The following is a 22726-nucleotide window of genomic DNA, read 5'->3' as shown; positions in this document are numbered from 1 at the left end:
GTTAACTTTGTTCCTAAGAGACGCTCGTGCGCGGCTGTATTTCGCCGTTTTTTAAATGATTACTTTTATCATGTATTTAGTTATGAAACGATTTATTTTCCTAAACAAAAACGTTCAATGGGATTCATTGTGCCTTTTTGGTACTCTATAATACACGTGTGTGTCACATTATTCTTGAAATATATCGTAATATAAACAAATTAGATCGTAACATAAATAAATCAAAGCACGCATCGTGTGTCACTCTTACCCACTGGCGATGCGTAGCGTCGAGAGTGAGACAGATATAGGGCATGATTATGGCGCGGACTAATTACCGACCGCAAGAAAAATCAGGGATCTGTTGTTTTATTTATCCTTGTGATGTTACAAATTATTAGTCAGATATTTCAACAGATGTCATAAGGTCGAGGATTGACGTATTATTTTATCCAAAGTTCCACACCATGAAAAAATCCCTCCAAGTTGAACTGAGGTTCGAAACTTGGAGCAAAGTGAAAACACAAACGCTTATGTCAGCCGCGTATGGGGCATGTCTTGTTAAAACACATACGCTTGTGCGAGCCGCGTGGATCCGGTTAAATAAATATCATAGTAAAAAAAAAACTTATATTTTTTTCAACCCCTTCCGGAATCAATTTCCGGAAGGGGTTTTTCAATTTGCACCCGGGACCTCCAGTGCCATAGCCAAAAGTGTTAACCACTGCATTGCAAAGGCGGACTAAACTAAATTTAGTGATATTTTAAAATGATTTAATCAAATCATAAAAGTAAATTATTTACTCAAAACATGTTTTTTTTTTTTACAACATTTTGAGTGTGTCCAAATACTTGTTCACAAAATTTTTAAATATATAGTTTTTTTTAAAATATATATTCGCCCATTATATTTTTAACTTATATATTGTATAACCGAAAGTTAATTTCTTATGCTGTTATTATTTTTGTTTATATAAGTGCTATGCAATATATATTTTTCTTATATAAAAAAAAATAATAACCCTACTACATACTAGCATATTATAATAACCAAGAAAAATCTTTCCATTTTCAATTAAAATATATACAAAATGCCAATATTTTTCTCTTTTATCAAACTAATAATAAATAAAACCCTTATCCGCACCCCAATGGTGCATAGGGCACTGCGTCATATAAACGCAGTGTTATCTTGATCGTTTACACATGAAGGAAAGGTGATCAGCCCTCCGCTTCAGGTACCAGTCCAGGGTAATATTGAATAAATATTACAGTGCAAAAATCACTAATATTGATTTGACCCCCCTGGGAATCGAACCCGGGACCTCCAGAACGGTAGCCGAGCGTGCTGACCATTACACTACGGAGGCGGACACTTTGGTTTGATTTATTTTTAAAAATCATGTCTTTCTTCCATTGGTAACCGATGGTTACATTTACATTTTTGCATTCTTGTGTGAATTTTTTTATTATGAGGTTTATGTGTATTTTTAAAAAGTTTCATTACATCAAATTGATTATAATTAGTTTGCACCTTGTCATAGATTTTATTTTACAAACGGTGTATTTTTTACTACTTTAGAAATTATTTTAATCTACTTATTAATAAACTTATTTTCCATTTTGGTGGATTGTAAAATGAAATTGTTTTCTCAAATAACTTGTGTATTTACTATTTCCAAGTATAGTTGTCCAGTGTTACACGAATGTAGTGATTAGAATTTTGGTCATGCCTGATTTTACCTATGATTTTAGTAAAATCTTCACTAAATTGCATACCAATGTGTGATAAAACGCAATGTGATTTTTGCATTTTGTTTATTATTATTAGTCAATGATGTGTCAGAACCTTGTCAGTTTTTTCAATCAATAAAGCAATAAAAATGTTTGTTTTTTTTGTTTCTTAAAAATGTATATTTCCCCACTTTCAGAGTCTTTCAGAGTCATGGTATCAGTACCGTGAACAGGGTATTTGAACTTTGATGTGTTACTTGAGCCCAGTACAAAAAAAAATTAGATCTGTATTTGGTCTACAATAATGAATGTATCAACATGATTCACTGTTTCCCTGACAGGTGACACTTATTGTCACGATATGTTCATTATTGTAGACCAAAGACAGATTTAAATCTGTATTTAGATCTGTTTTAGATCTGTATTTGGTCTACAATAATGAATGTATCAACATGATTCATTGTTTCCCGGACAGGTGACACTTATTGTCACGATATGTTCATTATTGTAGACCAAGTGTATACAGATTTAAATCATTGTTTTGTACTGGGCTCAAGTAACACATCAAAGTTCAAGTAGCCCCGTTCTATGGTACTTTTTGTCAAACTCGCATTATGTTAAGTATAACTTGAAGAATGAACATGTAGAGCTCCGCTCAGTTGCAATTTCTTCAGTCGAGATGTGCTTAGAACACTTGCCAACGCACTGAGTTCTACTATGTGTTCTTCATGCGTTCACTGTCTATACAGATCAATGCGGATCGCTCTAGATCACAGGCTCGCAACTTATTTTTGGTCTAGCGCCTCTCTGGCTATTTAGTATTACCTTATTGACTTAAAGGCAGTACTAGTTATTATATTTATTATAAAGAGAGAGAAATATGCGAGATCGAAGATGTCATTAGGTAGGGAAGGCAACGAAGACGACAAGCGCATGTGAGGAGAATGGAACCATCCAGACTGCCCCATATTTCTCTGCACGGCCAACCCCAAGGTGACTGAGGTAGGGAGAGTACAAAAGACATTGACAGTCGGGAATTGACATTGCAGGAGGCTAATCTCTCTTAAAAACAGGCCTACACCAAGCAGAAGAGTAATTATTTTAAACGTTGCTTGTGAAATATTTTTCATAAGTGCCGGTATTAGATATAAATAAATCTCTCTAGTAACACATATTTGAGTGCGAATGGAAGCCAGAAGCTTATGTACCCGGAAATGTGGTGAGACCTTTCAGAGCTCAATTATTTCATCAAGAAATTGTCAGAATGTCCTCCTTCCGAGAGGGGAAAGGAATAATATATTGCCAACTTCTTAGCCATTCCTTCTGGCTTTTAGTACTCCCTAGAAGACCTCTATAGCAGTGCTCCGCAGCCGGTGTGCCGTGGCACACTGGTGTGCCGTGAGCCGGATACAGGTGTGCCGCGATCAAATTCAATGCATATTATATTTTACAATTCTTCATTATGTTACATGATGACAAATTATTTTTCATAATATTGTCTTGTTTTCAAAATCTAGGATATAATAATTTTCTCTCTCTCAACCCTTATCCGCACCCCAATGGTGCATAAGGCACTGCATCATATAAACGCAGTGCTATACGGAGGCGGATAATAATTACTACAATTAAATTATTTTTCAATGGTCTATATACCTTAGGTTTTGGTGTGCCGCAGAATACTAGGAAGAATTTCAGTGTGTCGTAGTTGAGAAAAGGTTGCAGAGCACTGCTCCATAGCACCCATTGGTCCCTGTATAGGCAGTGCCATCTATAAACTATACTCCCTTGTATGGCCTATTGGACTTTCTTGCCAAATATCACCTATAAAATCATCTTCTATCAATCTGTGCCATCTATTGAACTTCACCATACCATTTAGTGAACTGCCATTTTACCAGACTTCTTTATGCCACCATCAGTAATGATATTGTCTGAGAAACTTAGTAATGTTACTGTTAACACTAAGACTTCGATTATAGATTCTGAATACGTTCCAGCTAATAGTTGACCAGCGTTTTCATTACAAATGCTAAAATAATTATTAGGATTTTGATCATGCCTCAATTTACTAGCGATCCAAGTAAAACCTTTACTCATTGCATACTAATGTGCAATTCTATGTTTTGTTATTTTTATATTTATTTATTCAAAACATTTTGTATAATCAGTCAATTGGCAAGCATCCAAGCAAAACATTGTTAGAAGTAAGAATGATCAAGATGAACCTTTCACTTGACTAAAATTTAATGTTTTACATATCAATATTTTAAAAATATTTGTTAAATAATTTCACATTTCTTTTATCTCTAGTCCCCAAATAGCTTATTATCATTTCTCTTTTTTCATACACTCGTGTATCAATCGCTCTACCCGATTGGGTTTTTCCCAAAGAGAATTAGTAATTACAACACACACTATTTCAAGTGTACATAGGTAGAATTTAATTGAATGTGTTATCTTATTCTTAAATATAAACAACCAATGTAAATCTTGACCCCTTGAACACATCAGTGATTCGCTTCACGTAATAAATGTTCAGTGGCCACTTTCTGAGAATCGGTACATTTCCTATGTGTTGTTTCAAGAGGTGCCACCATATTTGGCATGCAGTTTTGATCGTTCTTTGGCGTGTTTAGTTTTGAAAACAATGTTTCCAAGAGATTATTGTTTGTTTTTATGTGTTTTGTGGGTTTTAAATGCTCAGGTGGATACTTTGGATCGCAATGGATTAGTAAATCCAATCAATGTAGCTAATTTCTTGGCAAGTAAACCCGGATTGCACGAGGGTATCAAAATTAGAAGACGAAGAGCTCCGTTCGGTGTTACTTTGCTAGATGTCAATCCTGCTCTTAAACTGTCCGTGTCTGGATCTCCTATGAAACAACAAACGTCCACGACAACCGAAAAACCGGAAACAACTACCAAAGATGCCCGTCTGCTGAATCTCAACCTGGATGTTGATCCCGTAGTAAAGCCTGTAGTCGGTTTGCTCGGGTCACAAGAAAACACTAAACCTGAACCCGTCACGTCTACCCGTAAACCGGCGATTGTAACAAACAGAATACCAGACGCGCCTAAGTGCGGTCAAAGGATCGTTCAGCACACGGAACTGATCACAAACGGAATGGCAACTAAACCCGGAGATTGGCCGTGGCATGCCGCTCTGTATCGTATGAAGACCACCGGTTCTACTATGCAGTATGTTTGCGGCGGAACATTGCTTTCACAAACTAGAGTATTGACAGGTAAATGTTATATTGTATCACGACAATGCTGTACATATCTAATTTTTATTATTTTATCATCATTTCAGCCCGTTGAGGTCCACTGCTGGACAAAGGCCTCCCCCTTCCGCCTCCACTCCTCCCGATCCTGCGCCGTCCCCATCCACATTTTATCAAGTCAAGAATAACAAATCTATATTTTTTTAACTGCTTAAAATCTTAAAGTTTTCTTTAAAAATATATCTTTCAGAAATCTAGATAATGTTTTGGAAATATATGCAAACACTATTTAAAGAACTTGTAAATACAGTAAGACTCTTTAATGTGGTTCCAATAAAATAAATACGTTCCAATAAGTTCTGTGAAAGTCTTTTTGACACATAAAGTAAATAGGAACATGTGGCCCAAAAATTAACTTGTCATTGAGCTTTGAATTTTTAAGGCTTCAAACAGACCGTGTTATACTGGATCAGCCTTAAACAAGGTCTTACTTTATTTACATATATGTTAAAACATTTATTTGGGGAAGAAAATTGTACAGGTGGCGGCAAAAAATGTCCTTAAACAATTTTACACAATATGTACACAAATATTAAAAATTTATTCAATCAGTGATATAGCCAGAAATGATTCATACCTATAAACCTGGTCCAACTCAATAGAAAATAGAATCAGCATATTTGTATTATATTTTTTTCTCAATTTTAAAAAAAAAAAACAGATATTATTAGAACTACATACTCTGCGTTATAATACTGATTTCAATTAAACAATTGTCTTTTCAAGAAATGTTCCCTTAGAAAAATTATTTTAGTTTCATTCTTTTGAATGTATTCACAGATCATAGAATATTGATGCTTGAATTAATATGAAATGAGATATGTATACAATTTAAAAAAATACAATATATGTGACTTTTTTTATTTTTTTATTATAAATTTATATTTTAATAAATTCCACCCTTATACTTAACCTCCAATGTGTACCACCCCAACTATAGGGCCATAAAATTCCAGGTCAGATAGCATGCAGTTCCATGTTTGGGGCATAGTGATTATTTCAAATTGACAATATTTATTGATTATGTGCTGACATATCTTTAAAATGTTGATATCCAATCTGAAAATTTAGTTTAAAAATCAAATTTCGCATAAAAAAACTCACTCTACAGGGTACCTTTTCATTAATATTTTACTACTTGAGAGGTCAATAATTTAGACCGCAGGGCTGATAATTTTTCATTCATGTAGTTTTAAAAATAAATTGACATTGCGTTGATCCTGTTCTATGTTCTATGTTCAGGTAGGAGTAGAAAAGATTGTTTTATCAATTTTGTGAAGTAGAATGTATCTGTTGCAGCCGGACATTGTGTCATAGAGAACGATGCCACAATCCTTCCAGAAAGGCTTTTTGTTACTCTTGGGAAATACAACTTGGCAGGTGGAGATGTTGGAGCACAAGAGAGAGGAGTATGTATTCTTGCCATCCTTGGAATGTCACACTTTATTATTTTAGTACTAACGCTTGCATTAATGTGCAAAGGCAAATAGCCGCAAGTTAAAAACAGTAGTTTTGAGATGAACGAGTGTATAGTTGTTTTACAATGATGCTTTTTGGCAAAACATGTATCAAATTAATAAAAATTTTCGGCTATTTGGATAATGAATATTTCGGTAAAGAAAAGAGATAGAGCAAAATCTGTGATTGTATATGATAGAAGCCAGTTATAAGAATGCTTTGAGCTGTGTTAAGCCAAAAAGCCGCAACTTGAGTTACGGCTAGTTGCCTTATAGTATTATAATTGTCGAATACAATGGAATCTTGTACATATTCAAGGCAGCAGACCCATGAATTTGAAGACGCTAATGCTTTTTTTCCTAACGGTCGTAGAAGGTTTAAAGTGGGTAAGTGAAATAAAGGGAAACGAGAAGTTTGTGTTCCATTATATATCATTTTCAAATCCATGCGTCTGGCACTCGCCATTCTGTATAAGTAGTTACTATACTGCACGTAACGTTTATACTAAATAATTATAGGTTTTATTGATTTATTATTATTACTTGGCATATTTGGCACTTAAGAATATAGAAAAATCTTTAAATAATTATTTAATCTATTGATTTAACTTCTTTTATAGAATAAATGTACATTGGTTGGCTAATTGCTATGAAAAAATATCTTGTTATCAACCAAAATCAGACTCGTGATACAGGTCAAGGTTTATACTTTATACAACTGTTTTTGTTTGCATATAGTGCTTGTATATCTTTTAAACTATATACAAATGAGTTGCAGTATAAATGATCAAACTATTACAATATTGTATAGTACTGGTCTGCATCCCAATCCCATCTGTACTAATTTACATATACAGTGAAATGTCTATTTATTGTTCCTGGAATAATCGTTTTCCCGGATGTGTCGTTTATTTCTTGTATCCCAACTTAATTTCATACTAAACTAAACCGCATCGATCGTTTCTCTATCACCATTTACCGCATTTATCGTTTGAATTAAGCTGCATATTTGATACATGTTATCTGTTTTTTTACATTATTTCCAATTTTCTTACATTCAACGGCAACGTATGGGATAGAAACTATCGAAAGCTTGTGTAACCGATAGCAGGAGAGGTCGATATTGATGAAAAGGACCTGCATTTCTAGAAGTGTGCACACTCTTTGAAAGAAAACTTTCTACAACGCACATTCAATAACCGATGCTGATAAAATACTATTTGCAAAGCCGAAAATATACTATTGACTTACTAAAATAAAACAGTTAAAAAACAAAAGTATTATTTTAAATTCTATTCAGGTTTGTATTTTTTTTTTTAATAAATACATTTGCATCTGAAACATGTATTCTTCTTAGAATTTTAGCCTACGAATGGTTATGCAGATTGGGAGGACGTTATCTTTACTCGGTCGTATCTATTTGCGTATTGACCTCTTAATCCCACATTCATTGTTTTCCCGCATTCATAGTTTATTTTAATAGGTCCCTTTAAAAACGATAGATAGAGGTTTCACTGTACATGTAATTTAAGTTTAAACTACAAATCTCAAATAATGATTTTTCTATGGTTTTAGCTTTCAACCTTTCCTTTTTTATGTGGTGTCCAGGTGTTGGCCTTCGCTACAGTTGAATCTTATGTAATGTTCAATTTACATTCCACCCTTTTTATCAAAAACCACCGCAAGAGCGCTTTACACTCAGCTCTGCCATTTTGTATTTGAAAAAGCTCTCAACACATTGCTTAATATTATTAAACATTATGTTGCGGCAGTATGCACATATTTGTTCATTTCAGAAAACTTATGTTGCATCGCTGTGCACATTATTATGTATTTCGGTTACCTTCAACTTCATATACAAAAGAACATGCCTTAAATGTCTTATTCCTTGTCATGTTTGCTTTGCTGTATAGCGGATAGGTGTCACTATAATACAAAAATATTATCAATTATTTTCTGGTTTCAAAATGTGACTAAAAACCATAAATTCTTTCGATGCGATCCAATATAACCCGCGTGTAATTACATTACTTTAACAAACTTTGTCGTAACCAACGTGTTTAGAACCTACCTATGAATTTTTTTAATAGCGTTATCAAGGGCAAATGTAACAGAGGACTGTTGTAACTAATTTCCTGCGATTTACTATCACCCACGTCAAGTTACATTTCTTTAACAAACATCTTAGCAATCAATAGGTTTAGCATTTAATTATGTACAGTCACCATATTTTAATGCCAAGAGAGTTCAATTCCACCAACTCTTTCCACATGCAAAACGAAAATAGAATAATAATGTAAATAAATGTAAAATAATATAATAATAGGCATGCTTTACAATCATAAATAAAAAAAAAAGAAAATTATTTTTTGACATCTCATCAAAGATGAAGAAGAATATGGAAGTCTGGGCACTTACGGGGCTGACGACCGTCATAGGCTGGTTTGAGTGATCACTTTACACACATGTAATATTCACCAATTCTACCCATTATTGACAACCACACTACTCAAATTCTTGGAAGTTCTATATATATATATATTATCTAATTTCGATTGAGAACATTGTTCTTGAATAACTAGAACTTCACTAGGGACATCTATTGTGAGAAGATCTTCCATATTCTTCTTCATCTTTGATGAGATGTCAAAAAAGAATATGAAAAATAACTCTTATAATTGGAGATAATCCAGATTTGTGGATAAGTATTTAGACTTACTCAAAATGTTGTATAAAATTAATATTTAAACTGCAATTATGTTCATTTATTTTGGTTTCTTTTCAGGTGTTTGATATTGTGCTACATCCTGACTTTTCTAAGGCAACCCTTGCAAATGATATTGCAATTGTAAAGCTTTCTGCAAAGATAAACTATTCTAATTATGTGCAGCCAATATGTTTATGGAGTACGAGCAGCAAAGATAAAGCAGCGCTAGTCGATCGTATTGGAACTGTAAGTGTTAAAACACATTACATGCAAATATACCGTAGAACGTACCAGAACGTACAGAAGAACCGTAAATTTGATGTGTTACTTGAGCCCAGTACAAAATTTTTTTTTAAATCTGTATATGGTCTACAATAATGAACGTATCGACATGATTCATTGTTTCCCTGACAGGTGACACTTATTGTCACGATACTTTGATTGATAACACGATCTAAATATTTTTTGTACTGGGCTCAAGTAACACATCAAAGTTCAAGTAGCCCAGTTCTACGGTACTTAATCTAGACAAATTAAACATATTTTAGGTCACACTTCAGTATAAAATTAATTGTTTTTTAATTAAAATTTTCTTCTTCTTAAAACCTTTATCCCCACCACAATGGTGCAAAGGGCACTGCATCATATAAACGCAGTGTTATCTTGATTGTTAAAAAATGAAGGAAAGCCATTCCAGGGAAATATAGAATAAATATTAGAGTGAAAAAATCACTTATATTTATTTGATCCCCTCCTGGGAATCAAACCCGGGACCTCCAGAACGGTAGCGGAGAGTGCTGAAAATTACACTGTGATGGCGGAATTGAAATTTTACTTGGTAAATACTACTATTTCTTAAAATCTATTATCATTCCTACACTCTGTATGCCGAAACACATGTCACAGTAGATTTCAAGAAATACTGGTATTCACCAAGTAAAACTTCAATTAAAAAACGGATAGATATTGCCGCTAAGTGACTGCCGTATCAATTAATTAGAATAAATTGATTGTTATGACTTTTGGCACAAATATTTGATATTAATATGTTATTTACAACATTTTGAGTGAGTCCAAATACTTGTTCACAAAATCTGGATTATCTCCAATTACTGGAGTTATTTTCATATTATTTTTGACATCTCATCAAAATGCCCCGTAAATGCCCAGACTTTCATATTCTTCTTCATCTTTGATGAGATGTCAAAAATAATATCAATATGTTATATTTCTCTAGTTCCTTTTTCTGTTTCCAGGTTGTTGGATGGGGCTTTACGGAACGAGACACCCTTGCATCTCAACTGACAACCGCCACAATGCCAATAGTTGATGATATTGATTGTATTAAGTCAAATCCAACCTTTTATTCTAATTTTATCACTGAAGGAACATTCTGCGCTGGTTACAGAAATGGTAAAAGCTTGTTTAATTTTTTATACCAAATAAACTTTAATACGTATTAATCCTTTATACAGTCTGCCATTATTTATATTTAGTTTTATTTATCGTCCGCCTCCGTAGTGTAATGGTCAGCACACTCGGCTATTGTTCTGGAGGTCCCGGGTTCGATTCCCAGGGTGGGGTCAAATAAATATAAGTGATATTTTTACTCTAATATTTATTCAACATTACCCTGGACTGGTACCTGAAGAGGAGGGCTGATCACCTTTCCTTCATATGTTAATGATCAAGATAACACTGTATTTATATGATGCAGTGCCCTATGCACCACTGGGATATGGATAATGGTTAACCAACCAATCAATCCATTATTTACAACCAAGGGAAAGTCCAGTTCATTCAGATTTATAGCATACATTGTATCTATCAGTTCTATTAAAATCTATCGTAATAGTCTCTAGATTTTTCAAGTCTGTCCCAATAGTTTTCTGGATCATCTTCTGGAGAGTACGCATCGAAGGCCAATTTAGCACCCTGAAAGGGGGACACATCCAAAGAACAAATGGAAGGGCATTTTATACGAAACTTAGTGATTTTGTCAACATTTTTATTGATATCTCAACATAGATGGATAAGGCTTAATAACAAGGAGCAAATCAGAATTTGTGGACAAAAATTTAGACCGACTCAAAATACTGGGAATAAAAAATACTCAAATAAGGGTAATAGAATTTCATAAGAATATAGGTATAAAACAACAACTGAATATCTTTACTTCTATTTTATTTATTGTTTCGGCATTAACTTTGTGGTAAGACATGTTACAATAATTAAAGAAAACACTTCGTTTTTTACCACTTGAGTTTAATTATAGACTACATGTTTCAGAAGCTAAACTTATGTTATTATACAGACCTGAATGATGGAAGTTTAGCTTCTGAAACATGTAGTCTATAATTAAACTCAAGTGGTAAAAAACGAAGTGTTTTCTTTAATTATCTTTACTTCTTATGTAAAATGCAGTCCCATCAAGAAATGCCAATTTTTCTTTAATATAATTGAAAGTGAAATATCCTAGTATGTGAAATAATTTTAAAAGAATCACACACATATTTATGAAACTCTGAAAACTTACTAAAAAGATAAATTTTAATTGTAAATGTCGCCTATATCACTTGAAAAATATATCTTCTTCTAAACCTTATCCACACTCAATGGTGCATAAGGCACTGCATCGTATTGATGCAGTGTTTTCTTGATAGTTATTTAAACGAAGGCAAGGTGATCACTCCTGCGCTTCAGGGACCAGTCCAGGGTAATATCAAATAAATGTTAGAGTGTAAAATCACTGATATTCATATTTATAATATTTTTAATCATATTTATAATCTTTTTTAAATTGATATTATACGGTTGTCAATTGTGTATGATGTTCTGTTACAGGAACAAGTGTTTGCAATGGAGACAGTGGCGGTGGAATGTATTTCCCACAGCAGATTGGAGACGGTCAAGACACGTGGATGATCCGGGGAATCGTTTCCCTGAGTGTATCCCGCAAAGACAAAAATGTCTGTGATCCTAATGAGTACACAATTTTCACAGATGCTGCGCAATACAGAAACTTTATACAGGAGAATATTTAACAATATATAACATAAAGATGTCTTCTTATTATTTTTTTAAATTTAAATCTGCGATGAATACGGTAATCAGAGATTATAATACAAATAGTTATTCCATGTAAAAACATTGTGGATATTCACAATTTTCACGTATACTCTTCTTCATTAGCCCTCTGTCTTCCACTGCTGAATATAGGCCTTTCCGTATCTTTCCATTTTTTTCGGTCTGTAATATTTACACTTCGCTGTGCAATTACGATATCATTTATTCATTATTATTAAAAATAATCGTTTTCGTGACAATTTGAACACAATATACATATATATATACACATATAACATATATATTATTGTAACAAAATTGTTGTAATTGCAACCAAAAGTTGTGAAATATTTCGATAATAAATTTTCAATCTAAGCATTGAGAAGGTGACGAATAACTCACTCCTTTCAAGAACGTCATAAATCAAAAAACTTGATATTTCAGGAGAACGTTTGTAATGTTTAACACAATGTATTAAAAATAAATATCAAGCCACTTATTGAACTTTTTACTGTGCAACAGATCTTTTTATATAAAACCTGGAGGTTTTTTCTCCATTTGAAAAATATTTAATTTGTTTAAAAAAAATTAAACAATACCTTTTCTTCAAAATGCAAAAACAACATTTTCTGCACTGTAGCGGGTAAATATTAAGTTAAAATTATGCCTCTTTTGCTGGGATATAGAACATTTTCTGGGCATTCCGAAAACGTGCAAAACTGAAAATTGACGATTTTTGATTTATGACGTTCTTGAAAGGAGTGAGCGATATGTAATACTGCAAAATAAATATTTTTTTACTTCTCTAGAGAAAAGTGTTCAAGTACTATAAAATTAAGATTTCAGACTAAGAACTTCATTGCAAAAATATTTTTAATATTTCTGTGTGCATATCTTTGTGTTATGTAACCTATGTTATTATGAAGATTAATAATAAAATTAAATAATACTAATATGTTTTTATTATTATTTTTGGTTGTGTATACGCTTTTCTCTAGTTACAATGTATTAAAATAACCTCTTTTTATTCATTTTTTTTTCATTCAAACCCTTATCCGGACCCCAATGGTGCATAGGGCACTGCATCATACAAACGCAGTGTTATCTTGATCGTTAACACATGAAGGAAAGGTGATTAGCCCTCCACTTCAGGTACCAGTCCAGGGTAATATGGAATAAATATTAGAGTGAAGAAATCACTTTTATTTATTTGACCCCCCTGGGAATCGAACCCGAGACCTCTAGAATGGTAGCCGAGCCGAGCATACTGACCATTACACTACGGAGGCGGACATATTATATTCATTTAGTGCAGGAATATATTGGAACATATCCCCAGTATAAAGTAGGGTCTTATATTTTTCTTCTGACATTTATGCACAGGGCGCTCTGCACCGAAATTGCAAGATGTTTTGACTGTTAATATGAAGGTAAGGTGACCAATAATGTGCTTCAGGTTGTATATATTCTTCTTCTTCTTCTTTAGCCTTCTGTCTTCCACTACGGATATAGGCCTGTTCCATATCCTTCCATTTTTTGGTCTGTTGTTGCTTGCAGCCATTTTTACCTCCACTGTGGCTATGTCGTCAGAGCATCTTTTTTCAGGTCTTTCAACGCCTTTTTTAATCTCCCACGGTCTCATCTTAAAACTTTAAGGGTCTTTTTAAAACTACTTTTAGTACTTGTTAATGCGCTATTATGGTGGAGACTGACGAGAGCCATTTGGTCGTAACGTAAGATGTTACGATGCGAGCATTCGTATAGTCAGTGTAGCGAGCCGAGCGCTCCGTCCATAGTCGGAGTGCTCGCCGCGAGCGATGTTACAACGTTACGTTACGACAAAATGCTCCGGTCAGTCTCTACCTTTAGAAAAATCCAACTTTATTAACAGAAAAACAAATTTTGTACTTTTATATGTGTATCTGGTTGTTTTTGGTACAGTTTAAATAATACCGTCTCAAGGTGAAATAGCAATCACAAATATTTATAAATCCAGTAGATTCATAGATCATGTTTTGATTTACATAAATAATAACTTATTTATGTAAATCAAATGTGGAAGAGGCGAAGAATGTTTGCAAGGACAGAGTGGTGTGGCGCTCATTTCTCTCTGCCTACCCCTGCGGTGAAGCGGCGTGATGGTTAGTTAGTTAGTTAGTTGTAACTTATTTTTAAATTCTGAAATGTAAATGCTGATTCAAGAAATAAATTAAAATATTTAACAATATTTAAATGGTATTTGTTTGCATGAGGCCTTACATAAATATATATTAATTGTCTTTAAAGAAGCTTAATATAATTTTTTAAAAAGGGAAAATGAAAGTCATTCACAGGGAACTTTATACACTGTATGTAACATTTACCACTCTACCCATTATTAAACATCCATATTGGTTCCTGATTTTTATTTTTTTAGCAGTAAAGAAATATTTGTATTTTTATTATTTGCAAAAATACTTCAATTTCATACTATTTCTGTGAGCCTAAGCGGCTCATTATTAGAAATAGGTATCAAATTGAGGTAGAGTGGGTTTGAACGGAGAAACTCTGACTTAAGAGTCCAAAACACTAACCACAGGACTACAACCTGAATTGATTTTGACAAATATGATGCATCTTAACAACACCTTTTGTATCTTAGTTAAAACAGACAGATGGAATATGAAGCTTTTTAATTTTTAAATAAATTCATTCATTAAACCAAATCCGCTCCCTAGGTGGAGCATATGGAGTCCACAAACTGTCTCCAGGCTTTTCTGTGCCTTCACTCTTCAAGGGTGCCAGCTCCCTTGCATCCTCCCAAGTCAGAACCGCGTCCCGAAGTTCTGACGAGAACTGCCAACGAATTGTCAGCAGTGGTCGTCCTGGGCGGCGCGAACCTGATGCCTTGTAAAAGAGGCAAGCTTGATTAAGGCTCTCAGGAGGCATGCGGAGTACATGGCCAAGCCAACTGAATCGCCTTTTCTTGACGACAGTTGTGACCAAGATTTGCTGCGTCCTACGCCTTATATCTTCATTCCTCACAAAGTTCATTTAAATAAATAGATACCAACAAATCATTTTTAAATAATGTTTATTTAATAAATTTGGTACATGTGCGTGTAAATAAAATCTAGGTACTTGGCCACATCAGTAAAGATGGTGTAGAAATGTGGGTCGCACGAGCTTCTATCTTTTTGGGAAACCCCAAGAGATATAATTCCTCTGAGATGCCACACCTCGCTTAGCTTCTCAGTCGAGGGAAAGTAGAGACCTCCACCGCTGTCACCGTTACACGCTCCAGTTCCTTCAATATTATACATAGGTCGAAATAGAAACACAATACTGTAGAATGGGCCTTCTTCTTCTCCGCCTTATTCCTCATTGCTGAGGGTTGTGACCCTTGCAGAAGCAATGACTCTTCTCCAGTTATCCCTTGGCTGCGCTGCACGTAGCGCTCCAACCACTGAGGTGCCTGCTGCTGCCTTAATTTGATCGTTCCATCGTGTGGGGGATCTTCCTCTCCCTCTCTTTTCCTGTAGGCTACCGATCACAACTAGTTGTTCCAGGCAATCCTTGTTGCCACGCGCAACGTGTCCAATGAACTGGAGAATCCGTTGGGTACAGATATTGGCCAGAGTCAAGAATGGGGCTACTTGAACTTTAATGTGTTACTTGAGCCCAGTACAAAAAAAAATAGATCAATATTTGGTCTACAATAATGAACGTATTGACATGATTCATTGTTTACCTGACAAGTGACACTTATTGTCGCGATACGTTCATTATTGTAGACCAAATACAGATTTAAATCTCTTTTTTGTACTGGGCTCAAGTAACACTTCAAAGTTCAAATAGCCATGTTCTACGGTAGGTAACTCAACATAAATTCACATAACAGTATGCAGGAGGAAGATATCATAAATTGTCCAATTGTATGAATGAATTGGACCGATCAAATTAAGGCAGCAACAGGCACCTCAGTGGTTGGAGCACTACGTGCAGCGCAGTCAAGGGGTAACTGGAGAAGAGTCATTACTTCCACAAGCGTCTCAACCCCCAGTAATGAGGAATAAGACGGAGAAGAAGAATGAATGAATTGTAGTTGTAATAAGGCTATTTTTTTTATATCATGGAAAACATGAATAGGGTATTTGACGTTAAGACGTTTTGGGAAAAATCATGAATGTAAATTAAATGCGGAACTTAGAAAACCATATGATAATGTTTTTGAAGCCTACGACTTCTCTTTATTCATTCCATCACTTTAATATTTGTAAATACCTAATAAATAAATAAATAATAAATAAATAAATAAATAAATAAATAATGTCCGCCTCCGTAGTGTAATGGTCAGCACGCGCGGCTACCGTTCTGGAGGTCCCGGGTTCGATTCCCAAGGGGGGTAAAATAAATATAAGTGATTTTTTCACTGTCATATTTATTCAATATTACCCTGGACTGGTACCTGAAGCGGAGGGCTGATCACCTTTCCTTCATGTGTAAACGATCAAGATAACACTGCGTTTATATGACGCAAATGCCCTATGTACCATTGGGGTGCGGATAAGGGTTTTATTATTATTAATAAATAAAAGTAAATACCACTAATGTTATCAATGTTTACAACAACTTTCAATGTTTACAAGAGCTTTGTATAATTTTGAAAAATTTGGTCACATTTTAATACTGTATATTATATATGGTAGTCTCAATAACACATCAGTATGGAAACAATTGCACTTTTTACAGTTTAAATTTACAGAAATGTGTCCTCAGTAGGATTTTCATTAATAATAAGGGCACATTTTTCAATAGGTACCTATTTAGAAAACTATTTTAAGTCACCTATTTGTTGAGTCATGCAATCATAGATGAATGGCCGATGACACAATCTACTTCATTCTAAATATATACCACAAACTATTTACCGAATAATCAATGAATAATTATGACTACATAAAAATAATTTATTTTTAGGTTTCTTTAGTTTTCTTTGTTTGCAAAAACATATTTTTTTTACTTTTGCTTATTCCTGCTTCTTTTAATAGTCAAATAAAGAGAGTTTAGAGCATTGTAAAAGGAATTTGACTCTTGTTACAAAAAATGAAAGCTGTTTGCAAAATATATGATGATCATGGTTCTGGTAAGCAAGATAATTACCGTTTGCAAAGCCGGCGCATAGGGTAGAGTTTGTAAGGAACTTGGAAAAGAACAGAGGGTCGTTCCTGATGCATTCCAAGTCACTTTGCACCGGCATCACAGCTTGCTGCAGACGATGAGAAAAATCAGCTCTACCAGTAGAGCCCCATCCTACAACCTACAAACCACAAAACATTATCGGATGCGGTGCTCTATGCACCATTGGGCGCGGGTAAGAACAAGAAGAATTTGAGTGTAAATTATACCAACCATGGAAAACTAAGCCTATGCCTCATTCCCAAATGACGTTGACATTATTTATTTACAACATTTTATGTGTGTGATCCAGGATTCAGACCTCACATACTAATAAAAGAGTTTCTGCTCAGTAAAAAGCTTCTTTCCATCTCACCAATAGATGTCTCTAGTGAAGTTCTAGTGATTTAAGAATAATGTTTCAAAATTGGTTCATATATATAGTTTCAAGAATTTGAATAGTGTGGTTGTCAATAATGGGTAGAATTGGTGAATGTTACACGTGTGTAAAGTGATCACTTAAACCAGCCTATGACGGTCGTCAGCCCCGTAAATGCCCAGACTTCCATATTCTTCTTCATCTTTGATGAGATGTCAAAAAAGAAAATATTATTTATTTTAACTTTATGTACAGAAAAGAAATAAGTATATTGGCGGGCTTATTTCTAAAAAGCAATATCTTCCAACCAACCAAAAACAGACTTGTGATATTGGTCAAAATGTATGATACCATATATAGCTGTTTACTATCAGAGGGCAGATAGTACTTGAAGATTAAAAAAAAACATAAATTACAAATTAATGATAATAAGGAAGGCAAAGAAAAAAGGGAGTTTAGGGAAAGAGTTAGAGCAAAAAACTATTTTTATAAATCCATCCTTATTTCTTTTATTTATATATATATATATATATATATATATATATATATATATATATATATATATATATATATATATATATATATATATATATATATATATATATATATATATATATATATATATATATATATATATATATATATATATATATATATATATATATATATATATATATATATATATATATATATATATATATATATATATATATATATATATATATATATATATATATATATATATATATATATATATATATATATATATATATATATATATATATATATATATATATATATATATATATATATATATATATATATATATATATATATATATATATATATATATATATATATATATATATATATATATATATATATATATATATATATATATATATATATATATATATATATATATATATATATATATATATATATATATATATATATATATATATATATATATACATACATACATATATTTTTATTTTTATTCATATATTTTTTATAAATCAAAATTTTACTTAAATACCACTTTTTCGTACACTTCATTAAATAAATTTGTGACCGAAACACATTTTAAGAAATATTGGTATTTATCCAGTAAAATTATAAAGTGTGAACCACGAAGTTCAACAAGCCCTCAAAACATAATTTTCCTTCACTTACGTAACCATGTTTCCCTAACAGACTGCTCCTGCTCGCGCCTGGAGTGGCCCAAAGGCATATTGGCTGTACGAAGTCACTGAAAGTTGCCTCTGACGTCAATTTCAGGAGGGAGATGTCGTTTGATAACGTGTTCCATATAAAACCAGGATGCAAGATTATTTCGTAAACCTGCAAAAAAAAAATTTTAGATACATATTCGTAGACGAATATGCATTTAATTGATATATGACAGATGTTCGAACGGTGACATATCGATCACTCCTTTCAAGAACGTCATAAATAAAAAAAACTTGATTTTTTTAGGAGAACGTTTTTAAAGTTTAAAAATATAAAACAATGTATTTAAAATAAATATCAAGCCACTTATTGAACTTTTTACTCTGCAACAGGTCTTTTTAGGTAAAACCTGAAGGTTTTTTCTCCATTTGTAAAATATTTAGTATATTAAAAAAAAAAAAAAACAATACCTTTTCTTCAAAATGGAAAAACAACACTTTCTGCCATGTAGCGGGTAAATATTAAGTTTAGAAAATGCCTCTTTTGCTGGGATATAGTACATTTTCTGGGCATTCCGAAAACATGCACAACTGAAAATGTACGATTTTTGATTGATGACGTTCTTGGAAGGAGTGAGCGATATGGAAAGAATGCAAAGCTGCGATACGCTTTATCGAAAAAAATAAAAAAAGCGCTTGTTTTATTTACCGACTTATTTAAATTAAATTTATTTATTTAAGAAGGACTTGTTTTATTTGTTAAATTGAGAAGGGTTTGAAATTAAATCCAATTATGTGAATCGAATGCATGAAGAAAGAACAGCAAAAAAATATGAGGCGAATATGGTTGGTTACAGAAGCAGAGGAAAACCGAGGAAAACTCGGCATAATAAAGTCTTTTTTTGTTGCTTAAAAGTGGAAGTGAAATAACTGTCGGAAGGAAATGGAAGAGAGATACTATAGGTACTGTAGTTGAAGAAAAGGAGAATAGCATCAATGTTGGCATCGAAGTATCATCGGGCACTCGAGGTTGCATACTCGTATTTGTACTAGCTTGTGTGAGTTACATATATAATATGCATGAAATACTAATAAATTAATTACGTAAATTTGAGCTGCATATTGAATTGATAAACAATTGTTGAGGTCCTCACCACAACATTACATTTCCATTAAAAATGATTTTAAGTAATCAGGAATTCTAACTTGTAAAATTGTTACGTTTTGGTGCGATTTAATGATTTCATATGAGTTTAACACAGGATATGTCACGTTTTGTCGCAAATTTCATTAAGTTTTCGATAGAATACAGTAAACAGGACAGATTTGCATTTTAAGGATTTTTTGTACAATATTAGAAATGTAACATTTTAGTGAGGACTTCCACAATTGTCTTTTTTCATTTAAAGAAATTTCTTTATTGATGAAATCCATTTAAAAATACGAGTATGTACACATATAAGGAAATATTTTCTCAATCTTTGCTTTCCACTACTTCATATAAAATAATTCAAATGGCATGCCATCACACTATTCGATATTACGTACACGACTTTCCGCTTAGGCGACCGCCCCTAATAGTTTTTCGAATATCCCGTCCCTAATAGTTTTTCTGCAACATTTTCATTATATTACGTGGGGAGAGGGGAGTGTTTAGAAGCGAGGCATTTGATGAGAAAAGTATAGTAATAAATGACTCACACCCTTCTCTTGCAGGCCGACGTCTCCTCCGACGTAATTATGTTTTCCCAAGGAAACAAACATTCTTTCAGCTATTACAGGGGCGCCATTTTCTACCACGCAATGTCCGGCTGAAAAACATGAAAAAATTGGATCTGTAATCTCAAATGAATCTCATGCTTATCCAATTGCATACTCTTAGTAACTAATTACTGAGGTAATCGGCCCGATTCCCATTGATTAAAGATATGAAAATGAGCCATCATTATTTTAAAACAATGAGAATTGATTTAAATTGTATGGTATCAATATACATACATTGTATTAAAATACTTTTATGTTACAAAAATGTTGTAATATTAGTGTATAACCACTCACTGAGATTTTTATGTCTACCAGTTTCGAGACGTACCCATCTCTTCGTCAGGACAATCACTACCATTAATGTTTTTAATGTTTTAGAATTTAATTAACTCTGAGATGACAAGGTTCTTGTCGAAACCGGTAGGTTAAAAAGTGTACTAATAATAATAAAAAATCTGGTTTAAACAAAGTTGTTTAATTTTATAAAGTTAATAGAAGATTAATCTATCATTTCTTTTAATGAAGAGAGATTTTCTGCAATCAAATTTTACATGACCTTTTTCTAATCCCGAAATAATAAAATCGTTAACAAATGCAAAGAGATCAATGCATAAAATCAGCATAACTGTTTCTAGAACTTAAAAAAGTTTTATAATTAAAATGTAGCTTTGTTTTAAATTTATAGTGATGTTAAAACAAAGTAATATTTTAATCATAAAATGTAAAATCATAAAGTAAGTGCTTCAAATATCAATTATAATTTTTTTTAGTTCTAACGCGCGAGAGTCTCGAATAATTTTAAAATGCTTTTGGGGCATTGTCTTTCATATTATATCACCTGTTATCACAACCATCTTTGAAACGAGGCTCCCTCCACATATGTAAGCGAGTTCCGCCTTCCTCGTCCTCAGTTTGTATATTGCCACATGCCAAGGCCAGTCGCCTGGTCGAGATCCAACTCCTGACACGATCAGCTCTTCGTGCTTCACCATCCTCACTCCACAGTTAGGGCCCGGTGGGACTGAGATCGGTGAAGACTGGGTCGTCGTTTGTACAGGAGGCATTTGGTCGGTTGTAAAAGGTTGTTCGGTGACAGTCTTTGGGACGTCCTGAACCATATATTGGTCCCAAACACCCTAAAACCATTTATTGTAACTGCAGACAGTTGGTAGAATTCCATATTGAATTGTTGGGTAATATATCCAAAATTAAACACGGTTTATATGGTTGAATTCTACATTTATTAATGTAGGTACTCGTATATTTTAATACGTGACGCGTTTCGTCTTCTTAGGACATTATCAAACACTGACTAAAATTATTTACAAAATGTCATTATATACTAATTACAACATTTTGAGTGTGTCCAAATACTTGTTCACAAAATCTGGATTATCTCCAATTACAGAAGTTATTTTCATATTATTTTTTGACATCTCATCAAAGATGAAGAAGAATATGGAAGTCTGGGCATTAAATGCCCCGTAAATGCCCAGACTTCCATATTCTTCTTCATCTTTGATGAGATGTCAAAAAATAATATATACTAATTATATATAAATTAGGTCTAGTAGACAATAATTGCTATTATTAGAATATAAGGACATTTTGTAAATAATTTAAGTCAGTGTTTGATAATGTCCTAAGAACACGAAACGCGTCACGTATTAAAATATACATAAATAAATGTAGAATTCAACCAAATAAACCGTGTTTTAATTTTGGATATATTGCCCAACAATCCTAAAACCAAATTAATTAATCATAGTCACATTACAAGCTTGCTTCTTTTGCAAGGCATCAGGTTCGCCCAGGACGACCACTGCTGACAATTTGTTGGCAGCTCTCATCTGAATTTCGGGACGCGGACCTGACTTGAGAGGATGCAAGGGAGTTGGTAGACGACAAAATAGCCTAGTGACAGCTTGTGAACTCCATATGCTCTACATGGGGTGCGGATATAGTTTAATTAACTGACATAATTTATAAAAATAAATAAAAAATACAAATCACCCTTGACTGGTATC

General features: G+C 33.2%; 2 protein-coding genes across 2 annotated transcripts; one reads left to right on the top strand and one right to left on the bottom strand.

Moving 5' to 3' along the window:
• Positions 1-4257: 4257 nt before the first annotated feature.
• LOC148308239 (chymotrypsin-C-like) lies at positions 4258-13180 on the top strand. The gene is made up of 5 exons (XM_088262046.1): positions 4258-4958; positions 6297-6406; positions 9240-9407; positions 10418-10574; positions 12006-13180. The coding sequence occupies exons 1-5, from the start codon at positions 4361-4363 to the stop codon at positions 12203-12205; spliced, it is 1233 nt and encodes a 410-aa protein (XP_088118172.1). The 5' UTR covers positions 4258-4360; the 3' UTR covers positions 12206-13180.
• Positions 13181-15283: 2103 nt separating this feature from the next.
• Positions 15284-21831, bottom strand: LOC148308238 (chymotrypsin-like protease CTRL-1). Its single transcript, XM_088262043.1, has 5 exons — positions 21538-21831; positions 20637-20746; positions 18940-19107; positions 17370-17526; positions 15284-15513 (listed from the first exon to the last, which is right to left on the bottom strand). The coding sequence occupies exons 1-5, from the start codon at positions 21815-21817 to the stop codon at positions 15305-15307; spliced, it is 924 nt and encodes a 307-aa protein (XP_088118169.1). The 5' UTR covers positions 21818-21831; the 3' UTR covers positions 15284-15304.
• Positions 21832-22726: the final 895 nt, after the last annotated feature.

Source organism: Brachycentrus maculatus, unplaced genomic scaffold (assembly GCF_059751285.1).
Source record: "Brachycentrus maculatus isolate JH-2025_06_01 unplaced genomic scaffold, ASM5975128v1 h1tg000172l, whole genome shotgun sequence".
NCBI lineage: Eukaryota > Metazoa > Arthropoda > Insecta > Trichoptera > Brachycentridae > Brachycentrus > Brachycentrus maculatus.
The sequence above is the reverse complement of the archived record's forward strand: the minus strand, read 5'-3'. Positions and strand labels throughout refer to the sequence as shown.

Excerpts from the sequence above, each read along its gene's own strand:
- LOC148308239 (XM_088262046.1), top strand. The coding sequence starts at position 4,361 with ATGTTTCCAAGAGATTATTGTTTGTTTTTATGTGTTTTGTGGGTTTTA. Across the intron at positions 4,959-6,296 it reads ACAAACTAGAGTATTGACAG|CCGGACATTGTGTCATAGAG; the intron begins GTAAATGTTATA and ends TATCTGTTGCAG. Across the intron at positions 6,407-9,239 it reads TTGGAGCACAAGAGAGAGGA|GTGTTTGATATTGTGCTACA; the intron begins GTATGTATTCTT and ends GTTTCTTTTCAG.
- LOC148308238 (XM_088262043.1), bottom strand. The coding sequence starts at position 21,817 with ATGGTTCAGGACGTCCCAAAGACTGTCACCGAACAACCTTTTACAACC. Across the intron at positions 19,108-20,636 it reads TCGGCCTGCAAGAGAAGGGT|GTTTACGAAATAATCTTGCA; the intron begins GTGAGTCATTTA and ends TTTTTTTTGCAG. Across the intron at positions 15,514-17,369 it reads ATGCGCCGGCTTTGCAAACG|GAACTGGAGCGTGTAACGGT; the intron begins GTAATTATCTTG and ends ATAATATTGAAG.